The sequence below is a fragment of the Pectinophora gossypiella genome, chromosome 16, assembly GCF_024362695.1.
Source record: "Pectinophora gossypiella chromosome 16, ilPecGoss1.1, whole genome shotgun sequence".
Classification (NCBI taxonomy): domain Eukaryota; kingdom Metazoa; phylum Arthropoda; class Insecta; order Lepidoptera; family Gelechiidae; genus Pectinophora; species Pectinophora gossypiella.
In genome coordinates this window covers 7533322-7547422 of record NC_065419.1, presented here as the reverse complement: position 1 = coordinate 7547422, position 14101 = coordinate 7533322, and the positions used below count along the sequence as shown (strand labels likewise).

The 14101-nt window shown below is 39.0% G+C and overlaps 2 protein-coding genes across 2 annotated transcripts in view; both read right to left on the bottom strand.

Annotated features, from left to right (window-relative positions):
- The window catches only part of LOC126373555 (zinc finger protein 271-like), a 64291-nt gene that overhangs the window by 41800 nt on the left and 8390 nt on the right, over positions 1-14101 (bottom strand). The gene's annotated exons all lie outside the window — the stretch shown is intronic.
- Positions 671-13575, bottom strand: LOC126373548 (dyslexia-associated protein KIAA0319-like). Its single transcript, XM_050019681.1, has 14 exons — positions 12979-13575; positions 12489-12719; positions 11700-12235; positions 11488-11608; positions 10697-10926; positions 9730-9952; positions 9122-9279; positions 8304-8444; positions 6579-6819; positions 5230-5420; positions 4360-4650; positions 3514-3721; positions 2367-2543; positions 671-1984 (listed from the first exon to the last, which is right to left on the bottom strand). Exons 1-14 carry the CDS (start codon positions 13136-13138, stop codon positions 1818-1820), a joined length of 3075 nt encoding a protein of 1024 aa, XP_049875638.1. The 5' UTR covers positions 13139-13575; the 3' UTR covers positions 671-1817.

Sequence of the window (14101 nt, the reverse complement as noted above, 5' to 3'; positions counted from 1 at the left end):
AATACATAGTCAAAAGCAAAGTATAAAAAGACCAGGTATGCTCAATCCTATGACAAGCCGCCACCCTTTGATGACGTAAGTTTTACCACTGTGTTACCATTAAATTGGTATCCCCAACTTTTCAAGGACGTAAATTTTATTATTGAAAATTAAGTGAATTACTGGTGCTAATTCCTGTAAACACCATCTAATTTTATTTTAAGTTATATCTGTCACTTTCTTATCCGCCGAAAAGGAAAGGGACGGGTAATCGACAAGCATAAAATTTATGGAACACACGTCAATTTTAAGCACAAATCTAAAACAACCGTCTAAAAATTCGCCCGGGTTATTCATTTATTTACTCATTCTTCCTAAAATTAAGAGCTGTCAATCATCCGTCCCTTTCCTTTTCGGCGGATAAGAAAATGACAGGTATAACATACATACATACATAAACTCACGCCCGTAATCCCTAATGGGGTGGGCAGAGCCACAAGTAATCAAAGACAACTTGCAGCCACTGTTGATACGAAGTCCAAAGATGGATATGATGAACCTTATGGTGATAAGGGACAGGGGATGATGACAGGTATAACTTAAAGTAAAATTAAGAGATGTCTGCAGGAATCGGGGCCAATGACTAATGTATTTAATTAAAACTGTCTGAAAAAAACATTAACACTGTAAGTAAATCTTTTACTAAAAGTTCAAAATTTCCTTGCAAAGTAAATATAAAAACATTGGCCGTGAGTAATTTATTTTTTACAAAATGGCAACGCAGGGTGGGATGACGTCAGCTGGGTTAACCTTGAAATGTTAGCTGTCACTTTTGAGCATACCTGGATTTCTTATACCATGGTCAAAAGCTTAAAAATACAAATGTCTATTTTAATATTAATGAAGTTTGCGCGTATTATAGTATGAATCAAACACAGATGTTCAACTCAACTTGATGGCCTTACATCATTTCAAAAAGCTCATATCATAGGCCAGTATAAATTGTACCATGTTTTTGTAAATTAATTTTAACTGTCACTCATATGAAAAAGTATATAAATGATTTTGGACTGCCGTGATATAGGGTCGTATAGGACAGCAGCAGTGTTTTAGTGTCCTAAATGACCATATTCAAAACAATTTTATTATAATGCCTCTATCTTCTTAATAATTATACAGGAATGTGTTATTTTTCTAAAAAGAACTATGGCATAAACTCTATTAAAGAGAAACTATGGTATTTGTCTATGGATACTGGGAAAGAGATCCGTATAGAATTATGTATTGCATTTTATCTACTATTTCGTATTTAGGCAATTTCAAAGTCTGATTCAATATCTACTTATTTGGCGTTAAGACTACAACAAGTCTAGGATATCCACATTATGTTGGTAACACATTCATTCGTTTTCTCCTTGCATAGGCGGGAATTATAAACAAACAGCCTTACCAACATAAAAATATCCAGCGGTAAACATGTGTTTAAGAATTTGACAGTCGAGCAAAATTGCATCGAATTATCAAATAATTCGAATGAACTTTGCTTGGCTGTCAAATACTTATACGTTCACCGCTTGTTCTTTTTTATGGGTAAGGCAGTAAGAGTATAATATCATTTCGGGCATGTCATAGATGTTGATCAGAGAATAACGTTATCCTATAATATAGAAAAGACAATAACCTTTCACTCCTTCAACACGCCTCTGATGTAACATTTTATAATCATAGCTACATTTGCTATCTTGAGCCATTTGTAGAAATTCCTTAGGAACCAGGCATCCTTCGGCCCTCGAGTCCTACTTGCAAAATACACGCTGCACTAAACCGTACGTGTAGTACTACGTCTTCACTTTCCTTGAACCCTTGTAGAGGCCGTTCTTCTTCCATCCGTTGCCTTGTGGCGCTTCTCCGTTCATAGCGCGTGTCGAAAACGATGTCGTCTTGCTTTTAGACTCGAATAACACGTCCGAGTCGGTTTCCGTCTCTGATATCTCCTTGGTTGCGACTGTAATGGAGAGTTTTCTGGTGATTATTGTGTATTATAACTTTTAAATTCGACGGTTGTCGCGATAAGTACACCAAATCCGTCATTGGAAAATGTCGTGGCAAGTTATATTGACGGACAGACATTCGTATTCATAATATCACGAGATGTTGAAATACCGTTGATGTGGTGTGTGCATATAAATATCAGTGATAAAGTAGGTAAAATGTATCGTTTTATTTCGATGCCACCATAGACCAACCAAACAACCATCATCAACCCGTCTTACGTTTACCCCAGGCGAATCAACAAGACACCACGCTAGTTATTATGTAACTACCCCGATGCGCAGCGGGTGCGGGCCGGCGGTACCTCTATACTAACAAGCGGGTGGTATACTGACAGGGCCGGTCCTCGTGGTCGGCGGCGGGCAGCAGGCGGTACTTGGTCCGCGGGCGCGGCGGGCGCGGGCCGCAGCCGCCGGCGGCCCGGCGCATGGCCCGCAGCGCGGCGCAGCACAGCGCCACCAGCGAGCACAGCGCCGCCACGCCGCCCAGGGACGCGTACACCACCGACCAGTCTGCGGGTCACGTTACACATTGTTTTAGTCAATAATAAAAACAAATGCACTGTGTTGCATGTTGGCAGTAACAACCCCTCGTTGAGTTACACTATTGACTCAAAACCTCTCGAGTGTGTTAAAAAACAGAAGGACCTTGGCATAACGATAACAAATAATCTAAAGTGGGACGAACACATTATTGGAATCACTAAGAAGGCTAACTCCCTCCTATACATGATTAGAAAAGCTTTTTATCATATAGACAAGGAATTGTTTCTTAGGCTTTACAAAACTTACGTCAGACCGCTGTTAGAACATGGGTTTCAAATATGGAGTCCTTACTTTCGGAAGGACATTGCATTACTAGAGAGAGTCCAGAGAAGAGCAACAAAAATGGTGACAGTCCTGCATAATGTTGAATATGAGCTTCGACTATCTATACTTGGTTTAACCACCTTGGAGTATCGTAGGCAACGTGGAGATCTCATTGAAACGTTTAAAATTCTTACTGAATACTATAATGTTAATGCCTTGAAAGACATCTATGTACTGAACCAAAACATCAATCTGAGAGGACACTCGCTAAAACTCTCACGCTCCAAAGGTACTAGCAACCCTCGATATCACTTTTTGCCCAACCGTGTAGTGGACGCGTGGAATGAACTGCCAGAATCTGTGATCAGTGCTCCCTCAGTGAACTCTTTTAAAAATAGACTTGACAAATATATGAACAATCATGAACACAAGTGAAGTGATAAGCACGCATCAGCACAAAGTGCTGCCTGTGCTTCCAATAATAATAATAATAATAATAAGGTATAAGGTCTAAGTGGCTAGGTCACTCTAAAGCACTCAAGAAAACCATCCCGCCCGGAGTATGAGATAAATAGTCTGTTCGCTCCCTAGGTGCCTAGAATACATTCAAATTCGCCTCGTTTCACTCCTTTAGCCGGCTAGTAAGCGCACTTTATTGTATGTGTATGTTTACCACAGTCGGGCATAGCTTCAGGGTCGAGCTGCGAGGTGAGGCTCTGCATCCAGAAGGCGTCGCAGCGGCAGGCGCGCGTGGCGCGGTCGCACACGCCGCGGCCCGAGCACGTGCTCAGGCAGCGCACCGAGCGCACGCGCACCGCGCCCGCCGCCGTGCCCGCCGCGCGGCCCAGCGCCAGCCCGCGGGTACCTTCCATCGGTTTACCCTAAAGCCAGAGACCAACATGAAATATACATAGAAACACTGGATTGGCAGAGCCACAAGTCGACTAAAAAATACTTGCAGCTACTCTTAGTTCGTCTTAAGATAGATATAATAAACTGTATATAGAAACAGAATACAGAACTTAACACTATGCGTAGATTAAGAACCCCCCAGAACTCCCCACCAGCGGCTGAGCTAGATGTACCGTCCCGTCCCCCCCTCGGTCTTTAGTATTGAATCGTATGGGCATCACACGTCACACACACAGATGCTCGTGTACGATAACGTCAATGTGTAGTGTCTGTGCAAAACGAGGTATTTTGTATGAAGTGTCTGAAGTATACCCATGCAAATAAAGAATATTGAATATTAAGTCAACTTCTACGGCATTCCCGCCATGATAAGTAACGTGGAAGGTTTTTGTTAGCTGTAATTAAAAAAACTTAAAACTCCGCTATATACATATATGGTCACGATCGTTAATGTGTACACTTTGGTACCATGTCACATTAACTTTTTTGTCAAAATCAACTGTAAGTCTCGCTAATTGTCAAATATTAATGCGATAGGGTTCTAATACTTCCAATCTACTTTGCGAAATAACAAAAACGACTTAATAGATTCATTTATTCAACTCACCTCTTCAGACAAGAAGAATATAATCTGAGTGTTGCCACTGTCGATTTCTCCTCTAACCTCGGTCACGTTGACCTTAACATTCTCCTTCAACAACAAGGTCATTTTCTGCACTAGTGAGTCGAGCTGGCTCTGCGTGAACGTCCATATGGGGATGTTGAGGGTCAACTCTAGCAGGTTCATCTCTAGTGGGTCTGGCTTTACTTGGACGCTGACAGTGTCGCGGTCTGACTCGCCTTGGTCGTCTGTCACTGTTAACTCGAAGACGTAGCGCCCTTGTTCTATGTTTGTTAGCTGTCAACAGATTTTTTTACAAATTAATTGTAGGGAGTCGGAACATTTCGGAGCGAGGATTGTTCGGTTGATTGAGAGGTCTGTGCCCAGCAGGACGGGACAGGACAGGGGGACAGGATAGGCTAAACATAATAAGGAAAAAAAAACCCAAAGGTGGGCTTATCTCTAAAAGATATCTCTTCCAGCAAAGCCTGCATTGTGGGAAATACTGAGGTTCCAATTAAAGTCCTTTCAAAAAAGTTCAAGAGTTACGGTTTATGCGTTCAAAGTGCGACCGGCTTACTCATAATTATTAGTATTCTGTTAAAATCTTTATTGTACAGATTAATATATAAAAAGGACAAAAAAGGGGAAATTATTTCTAAAAGAGATCTCTTCCAGCCAACCCCGCATGGTGTAAGAGGTCAATAAAAGTGGGAAGGCACAAAGTGTACACGTAAATAAACACTGACATTTCGTGAATTTTCCGACAGGAAGTTCCACTTGATATCAACTCAGAATCATGGTCTGAATCATCCCCGTTAGTAATCCTGTACTATACGTTAAATAAACACAAGTGTAAATATAGTTATGTCTCACCATCAACACGGGTTGCGTGTCAGAATGCAGTATAACAGTACCGGCGGCGAGCCCCGACCCGGCGCGAGTCCACTTCCACGACACGATGCGGAAGTCGTCAGAGGACTTGGATCCGTTCAGTACGAGCACTGATATGGGCAGCGTTAACACTTGGTCGCCACCAGCGTCTGCTTTCGGCGGGCTGTTCTTATCTGGAATTCACTCATTATTTAAATGCAGCTCAATATAGGCCTTCGGCGGCTCAATAGTAACCCTGACACCAGGGTTGATGAAGTTGATACTCCACCTCACAACCTACACGATAGAAGAAGAAGAATGCAATCGGCCTCTGTGGTGCAGTGGTTGAGCGTTGGGCTCACGATCCGGAGGTCCCGGGTTCGAATCCCGGTGGGTACGCATCACTTTGGTTAGGACATTAGAATCTGATCACCCGAATGTAAGACGATCCGTGCTTCGGAAGGCATGTTAAGCCGTTGGTCCCGGTTACTACTTACTGATGTACGTACGTAGTTGTTACATGAGTCATGTCAGGGGCCTTTGGCTCAATAATAACTCTGACACAAGCCGAACGATAGAAGAGGAACGGAATAAGGTAGATCGTATTGGGTCAAACTGGGTTCAGAGTTCTGCATGTAAAATTAAATTATATGATTCAATAAAACGTAAAAAATAAAAAAATAAAACGTAATACCTATTGCAAGAATGTGAAAATATTGCGGTTAGTTATCACGTGTAACATCCTTTTAGTATTATTTTTATCTCATTGTTTTTGTATTTACAGAAAGCATGCAGTTAGCATCAGAATGATATATGTATTATTCAAAATTAATTAAACCTTTCCCATATAAAAAATAACCTTCCTTTTGTTTTCCACATGCTAATTTGACAAATGATTATATCTATGGATGTAATATACTTTGGATTCTGTTAACAAAAGATGGCTTCACCTAATTTTCTCGAGCTTGCGATAGTATCTCAATGCTGGTACTATATTTACATTCTGTGTTGTTGTTCATATGCCTAAACAGCACTTGCTTTTGTGTAATGCGTCTGTCATTGTAGTTAATACCATCTTCGTGTCATTTACTCATTTTAATGTTATATCCCTCAGGGATGCAGGCCGATGCTGACAAAGTTTGAAAACCCCGCGAATATTTTACACCATTTTCAAGTCTATCACAATTTTGTAAAGGAATGGCCTACTTAAGAAAGTATGTTTAGCTTCTGAAAATAGACAGTTTTGCTTGTAAAGAACAGCTAAAAGCTCTTTAGGAGTGCGGTTATATCAACGAAGAGGGGAGATAGATTCCCTCCGCCTCACGTATAAATTGTACAGAAATAAAACTTACTTTGAGTGACAGTGACGGTAACGTTATCAGAAGCAGAATTCCCGTTATCATCCAGCACAGTTAACGAGAATATGTACTGTCCTTTGGTGAGGTTGGTAGCATTGGCGACTGATTCGTTGTACCCGAGGATGGTGGCATTGGTGGGGCCCTCGACACAGCGCCAGGTGTAAGCCACGATGCGGTGGTCGTCGTGAGACGCAGATCCGTTTAGACTCATCCAAGTTTGAGGCAGAGATATGAACTGAAATGGTGTTAGAGTGTCGACCAACTGACCACGTATTCGGACTGCATTGTATCTCAGCGTATTGACAACAATGTCGTTACATGACCCATGTCAGAGGCCTTTAGTGGCTTAACAGTAACCCTGACACTAGCACTGATGAGGTCGGTCTTTCTTTCTGAGACAGCCTTTTGTGCTATGTATGCTATAAAATGAAGTCGCGATTACAAAGACTCAATTTAGAGTGTCTATGTAATGAAAAAAAGTACGTAAATGTGTTTATGAATCTTTATAATACAGTGGTTAGTTGGTCAGTAAGTTAGATGAACCCCATAACAGCACACACAAAGAAAATGAAATGAATTTGAATATTTACAATTATTTAGTTACCCATACTCCACACACTCGCATGCAAAGTGATCGTGTGACGCATCCTTACAGTGAACAGATGAATATTGATTTATATTCTACAATACATCAAATGATGAGCGGTTGTTGTGTGAAGGAAAACTTCGCGAAGAAAACTTACTTTTTAAGAATGTTTATGAGAACCTTCAACCCTCTGTGTTACATTGTAACTAGTATCATAATATCATGCATACCTCACATTATACACACACCTTATCATTTTTTCAATTGATTTATCGTGCACTTTGCAACAAAACCTTTATTGTCCCTATCCTTCGTTTTCAACAAGATATTACCTTATCTAAAGAAAAAAAAGACTTTGACTTTACAGTGACTTAATGTATAATAGTATTTTATGCAACAGTTGTATAAGAAGGGTCAAAAAATGCGAGTGGCGTGAGTAAGAGACGCCACGAGCATTTTTTGACCTAGTTATACAACGTTGCATACAATACTTTTTCTACGACGACGTAATTTTAAACGAAACACAAAAATTTTCCAATTTATTTTCCAACGCGCGGGAAAATGGCGGCAAATGTATACTTTTTTTTTATAGTATATCTATGGCACCAAACAAAGTAAAGGTGCCAGTTTCCAGGACAAAAAAAAAAACGACAACAATGCTTTTTTGGCGACATTATAGTACAGTTACACTTTGTAAACAATGCTTTTATAGGCCATAGAGCGTACACTTTTTCAAAGAGTTTAATTATGTATGTACTTATATTAGACTTTTTGGTTATTTAAATGCCAGATTAAAGTAGAGGAGTAGAAAAATGATATTATTAACGATAGACCTTAGACCAGTGGACTGTGTACAACAGACATGGAGCCTGTTTATAGCGTTCGTTCATATGTCGCGTCGCGCGTGATGTTGGCTCCATGAAGACAAAACAAGGCTCTTTATACTGTATTACCCATTTGATAAGTGATCGACCATTATATACGGCGATACGGCTACCTATCATGTTGGTCTATTAGAAAGGTCGGTGAGGTGTGGATACTTAGTTCATCTTACGATGGACGTGCTGATTACTCCAATTGGGATATACTCGTGAGCTTGTTATGATAATTATGTGACTATAGCTATGACTTACTACGTCCTGTCCGGCGTCAGCGATCGGTGGCGTGTTCGTCGGTGGCTTGACGAAGACGTGGACGTCAGCCGTCGACGACTGCCCCGACGAGTCTGTGACTTTTAGCACGAACGTGTACACACCTTCCGACAGGTTCGACAGCTGGGGCGAGGGGAGAACAGTTTCAATAAATATGTATCATCATCATCCCATTAACGTCCCCGCTGCTGGGGCACGAGCCTTCCCTATGGATGGATAGGGAGATCGGGCCTTAAACCATCACGCGGGCCCAGTGCGGATTGATGGTTATTAACGACTGCTAATGCAGCCGGGACCAACGGCTTAACGTGCCTTCCGAAGCACGGAGGAGCTCGAGATGAAAACTTTCTTTTTTGTGGTCACCCATCCTATGACTGGCCTTTGCGAAAGTTGCTTTACTTCAACAATCGCAGACCGAGCGCGTTAACCGCTGCGCCACCGAGCTCCTCTACAATAAATATGTATAACTTGGACGAATTAAATAGTCAGATAGAGGGTTGAATGCGTAGCTATGATTCCCAGGAGTTATTGTGGCATAGTGGCTCCTTTCTAGTGCCTTTTCTTTTCATAATTATAGTGTAGATTGTGAATAGTTTTAACAATTCAAAGTGTGACACCAAAGTTAGTGTAGTCGGTCATCGACCTTGCCACCCACACGGGTTACAACTCCGGTGCATGTCATGTGATAAGATGTGTTAAGACCTTGGAGAAGTGATTGGCGAACAAATATTATACTTTTTTCTACTTGTTCACTGTTAATGGCTATGCTGTTGGATATCCTTAATAAATAATAATCTTACTTGCAGGAAAGGTGAGTGTGTGTTCTGCATATCGACAGCCTTGTTCTCATCCTCCGCGGACTTCGTCCACTCCCAGGAGGTGATCTCGTGGTCGTCGGTGGACAGACTTCCATTCAAAGTGAGGGTATTGTCCGGCAGGTATATTATTACATCTTGGCCTGTTGGCAGGGGTAGTTTTGAGATTGAATATTATATTATTACATAATATTTTTGTTGCGATAAATAATATTGCAATTAATATTATGAAGTATTTTTTGCTGTCGAGATTTGGGTGTAGAGTACGCACCATGAAAGACCAGCGGATTTTAACAGAACTAATTGACAAGTCAGTTAATTCTGTACAGATACTGCGAAATCAGCGCCGCACACGCGGAACTTCTTTTTCGCCGCGGACTTTTTTCGTGCGACCAAAAAATACCTTCATCAGATAGTTGAAGAAGTTTCAAATACTGTTTTCTCTGGTTTTATTAAAAAAAAACTTTAAAAATCTCTAAGCTTGTGTGTTATGGTAAATTCTGCACGTCTCCGCGCCGCTCGACCAATAGAAACACCTCGTTTTTATCTTCACGAAAAATCTAAAAAATCTTATTGTATGCGCTTTATCTTACCAGCGTTAGCTTCAGGCGGATAGTCTGTATGGTTCAACACAGTAATGTTAGCAGTAGTTGAATTCTTCACGTGATCAGAGTCTTCCACAGTCAGTTTGAATGTATAGTTTCCGGGTTGTTTGAGGTCGTTTAGGACTAGTGTCGGCCCGTCTAGTAGGGGTGGCTGGTAACCTATAGGCCCGGACGTGAGCTCCCAGTGCCAGGAGATTATTGCATCATCATCCTGTATGAAAAGAACACATACATAAACTCATGCCTGTAATCCAGTAGGCGGGTAGACCGTCAAGCGACTTGAAGACAATAGGGTAGTTTGTCCTCAAAACATGAAATTACTATGGAATTTGTGTGAAAAAGCACACTGTAACGTCATAGAAAAATGAGATGAAATGTCGGACTTATTATTACGTTTTTCTTGATTAAAATTCATAAATAAGTTAAGTAGAAAAACGAAAATGTTTTTCTTTAGTTTTAGATCTGTCTTAATTTAGTAATCAGAATTTCATAATTTATCTTGAATCTAGTACACAACTCAATTTGCAGTTACTTTTGTATTTATAATAGGTACTAGGTTCTGACTTGTTTATTTACTTACCTATTTCTTTTCTGTATCATCTATAACTGCTGAGTTATAATTATAACTTTTCTACGAATCATAAAGTCAATATAAAGTACATTATTTATTTTCTGATAGAGAAATGCAATTGGTTTGTGTTTTATCATAAGTCACTCATTTTGCAAACATATAATTAAACAATTACTCATAATCATGTCCTGTGTACCATGAACTCTAATGATAACGAAATAAAAACTCATACTCAAAATTATATTTTTTTTATCTAATTTTTAACGAGGCCTTGAACACCCTGTGTGATCATGCTAGCCTCATAGGTGCTGTACCTATCCCTTAGGCAAACGATTGGTCAACCAGATAATATAATCTAAAAGTGAATTATAAAATGAAAGATACCTTGCTAGCGCTCCCATCGAGCACAGCTCCGGAGTTAGGCAGCTTAACGGTTTGGCTCTGTGGTGTGATTACAACCTGTGGTGGCGTGTTGATGCGTTGCCGTGGCAACACGGTCACATTGGCATACCCCACTCCATAATAGTTGGTGCTATTGACCGTCACCTTGAATCTGTATTGCCCTTCTGTAAGATCTGTGAGTGATACCGTTGCTCCGTTTTGGTTCATATTACCTGTGAGTTGTGAGAATTATTTTAACATCACATTCAATGCAAATGATTCTTGTCTTGGATCCGCAGTAACATAAAAAGATCATTAAAAACATGGTCATAGACAATATATTTGTAGTGATCGAGTTTCCAACCGACGTTATCCAAACACACGATAGATGGCGTTGTTCACTTTTAACGTGATAATTACCTATTTTCTCATTGCTGGGGTACATAATTATTCAAAAATGTAATGTAATGGCAGAAGCATGTATAAAACTAATTGTTGCTTGATATTTGGATCATATTATGTATAGGATGATGTTGCTACCTATATTGCTTCTCTTTATTTTGATCAGAATAATAATGTGTTGAAGTTGTAATTGTATATTGGTGTAATAATAAGTCATCATTTATACCCAAAAACAAATACAAAAGAAATTACAAGTTTAAATGAAGAAAAAACTTAACAATGTGTTTTTGGGGAACACTGATTGGAAAATCTTTCATTGTCATGTAATAATTAATAATGTATGGCAAATTATGATGATGATTCGTTTGTGAAAATCTATTTTGTTATCTTACCTGTAAAACCACCCTTGGGTTGATCAACAAGTGTCCAAATATAATTGTAATGACTGTTGGTGGCCTTTTCATCAGGAATGGTATAAGCAGCCAAGGTTACCTCATTATCTGGTAATTGGACCTGAAAGAGAAATAGATTTTTTAAATACAACTTCTTATAATCAATCAATAACTTTAATTAGCATCCTATAGTTTAAAATTTAAGTATATACCTGCTTGGATATAATGGAAACTGTTAAATTTTGAACACTCTTAGGTGATGCTATTTCAGGTTTAATATCATCAGCTTTGGCGTCCATTAAGTCATCCTTCTTCATGGCATCCATGGGTATAGTGGGCCCTTTGGAAAACGGTCTCATGGTTTGTATACAAGCTCCTTGGGCATTTTCCTCAGTGCCTGGCAAACACTTGCATATGCCGTTACGTAGCTTCAACCCTAGAGGCACACACTCCGAATTGAACGGGCAGTCATCAGCTGCACCAACTTCACAAGGCACCTTCTCAAGGAAACTTGACGCATCCATGATCAGATCGTTGTCGGCACTGTCTCTGTCAAAGTTTCTAGTTTCATCAACTTCAATATTAGGCAAGTTGTTGATGAAATGTGAGAGAAACTTGGAGTCCTCATCATCAGCTACTATGTCATTGCGATGGTTCGCATATGGGGAGTAGAGTGAGTCTTCTTCTGGGGAGAAGTTGTTGTTTACTTCTCTGTAGTTAGATTGGTCCAGTATGTCTGACCAGTTTTCTGTAAGATAAATTGTGTCATGTACTATTATTATACTGCTTCATATCTTTTATTTTCTTAAGACTAATTAATGGGAGGTGGTCCCAGATATATTTGGGGCAGTTTACATTACTTATATTTTCTAATGTATATGTGCACATTATATTTAGAAACTAGTGTTAATAAAATCTTATTAGGCTAAAATTTATCTGTTCTCATATTTCTACTTCAGCCAACACCATGGTAATATTACAAATTAAAAAGAAATACTTGCCATTTGGAAGCACAGGTTTCACAAGGATCATAGAAACATGGGAGTCCCACTTCTGGCTGTTGGTCCTCGGGAGAGGCAGGCACAATTCATCACTGACACACTCCACATGGTAACATCTATCTTCCACTATAAATGCCACATTGCACACCTCCTCAAGGCAACATCCCATCACACAATGTCGTAAACCTTTCAAATTACTCTTCTCTGAATAGTTGCCTGCTGTTAAGTTACCTTAAAGTATGGAAATAATATGTGTAAGTATTCTTAGTTCGCATGGAGATAATTTAAACTAAATTCATTAGTAAATTTTGGGCATTTAACAAAGAAATATAAGTTAGATTTTAAATGCATAATCGTACATACATTCTAAACTAATGCCCATAATTCTAATAATTCTTATTAGAGTGGACAGAGAATCAGCTATACAAATCTTTAGACAACCCTGCAGCCTTTTGTAATAGGTAAAAGATAGAATGCAGAGGATACTTACCAACTGGCGCATAATTAACAAAATTTTTTGGATACAACTTAGGACACTTATTATTCTCATATTTGTCACTCCAAGCTTTATTGAACTGCGACAATGTTATTTTAATATTGATTAAAAATACTAAAATAAATAAATTCATTACTGAATAGGTAAAATTCATTCTTTAAAATGTGCAAAATAATATTGTTGCGAAGTATTTCGCAGATGGCACAAAATATAGTGAATAATTATCTGAATCAGAACAGTAACGACGGTTTAGATATGCAGTCTTTGCGTGGGTTTGCTGATAAACTTGTTTATCATCACATTCAGTACTATTTATTCTGAAAATTCAATACAGCTGAAACATTATTTTCAGTGACATCACATCACTCATCGACGTGCAAGTGCTAGAGAGTGACAGATTGTTTTTTTTTAGTCTGTTTTTATGTTTTGATTGTTTAATTACTATTATTTTACACAGACTCTATAATCCACATTCCAAATATATTAGAGATAGTGGAGGGTGTTGGTGTATGCTATTGTAAGAAGGTACATGTAGCGTCATCAGTGTAAATTAAACGACCATTAGAAAAAAACAATAATAGTGTTGTTCGTGTATAATTTAATCGATTAAACTTTCTTTGCTTCAATAATCGATTCGTTATAACACGTTAAAATAAACGTTATTTATAACACTATAGTTAATTTCATGTTAATGGATGTGATATTGATAAAATAATGAAACGGATAGCAATGACGGATAGAAAAGATTAATTAGCATGCAGTTTTTATTTGTTTTACTTATAGTCTAAGAGCCAGCGGCCGCCAGACATTCGTTACTTTAAAAGAGTTGAAAGATATGCGCATCATAGAAGTAATAACTTATTAGGTATATTATAAACACTCTGGTTATATTTGTTATGTTTTTCCATCACGATTCACAGGTAGCAAGTCGACACTACCGACAAGCATTCATTCTGTCGAGGAGCTGCTACTTTACTTTTATGACACGCAAGTACCTCTAAGTACACAAATAGCTTATTGTACTAAGATTTTTATTGGGTAATAACTACTAGCAATTTTATTGTGTTACATACAGTCTATTGAATTGCTGGACATGCCGGCACAACCGAAGAACTGA

Excerpts from the sequence above, each read along its gene's own strand:
- LOC126373548 (XM_050019681.1), bottom strand. The coding sequence starts at position 13,138 with ATGAATTTTACCTATTCAGTAATGAATTTATTTATTTTAGTATTTTTA. Across the intron at positions 12,236-12,488 it reads GAAACCTGTGCTTCCAAATG|AAAACTGGTCAGACATACTG; the intron begins GCAAGTATTTCT and ends TTTATCTTACAG. Across the intron at positions 4,651-5,229 it reads ACACGCAACCCGTGTTGATG|CTAACAAACATAGAACAAGG; the intron begins GTGAGACATAAC and ends ATCTGTTGACAG.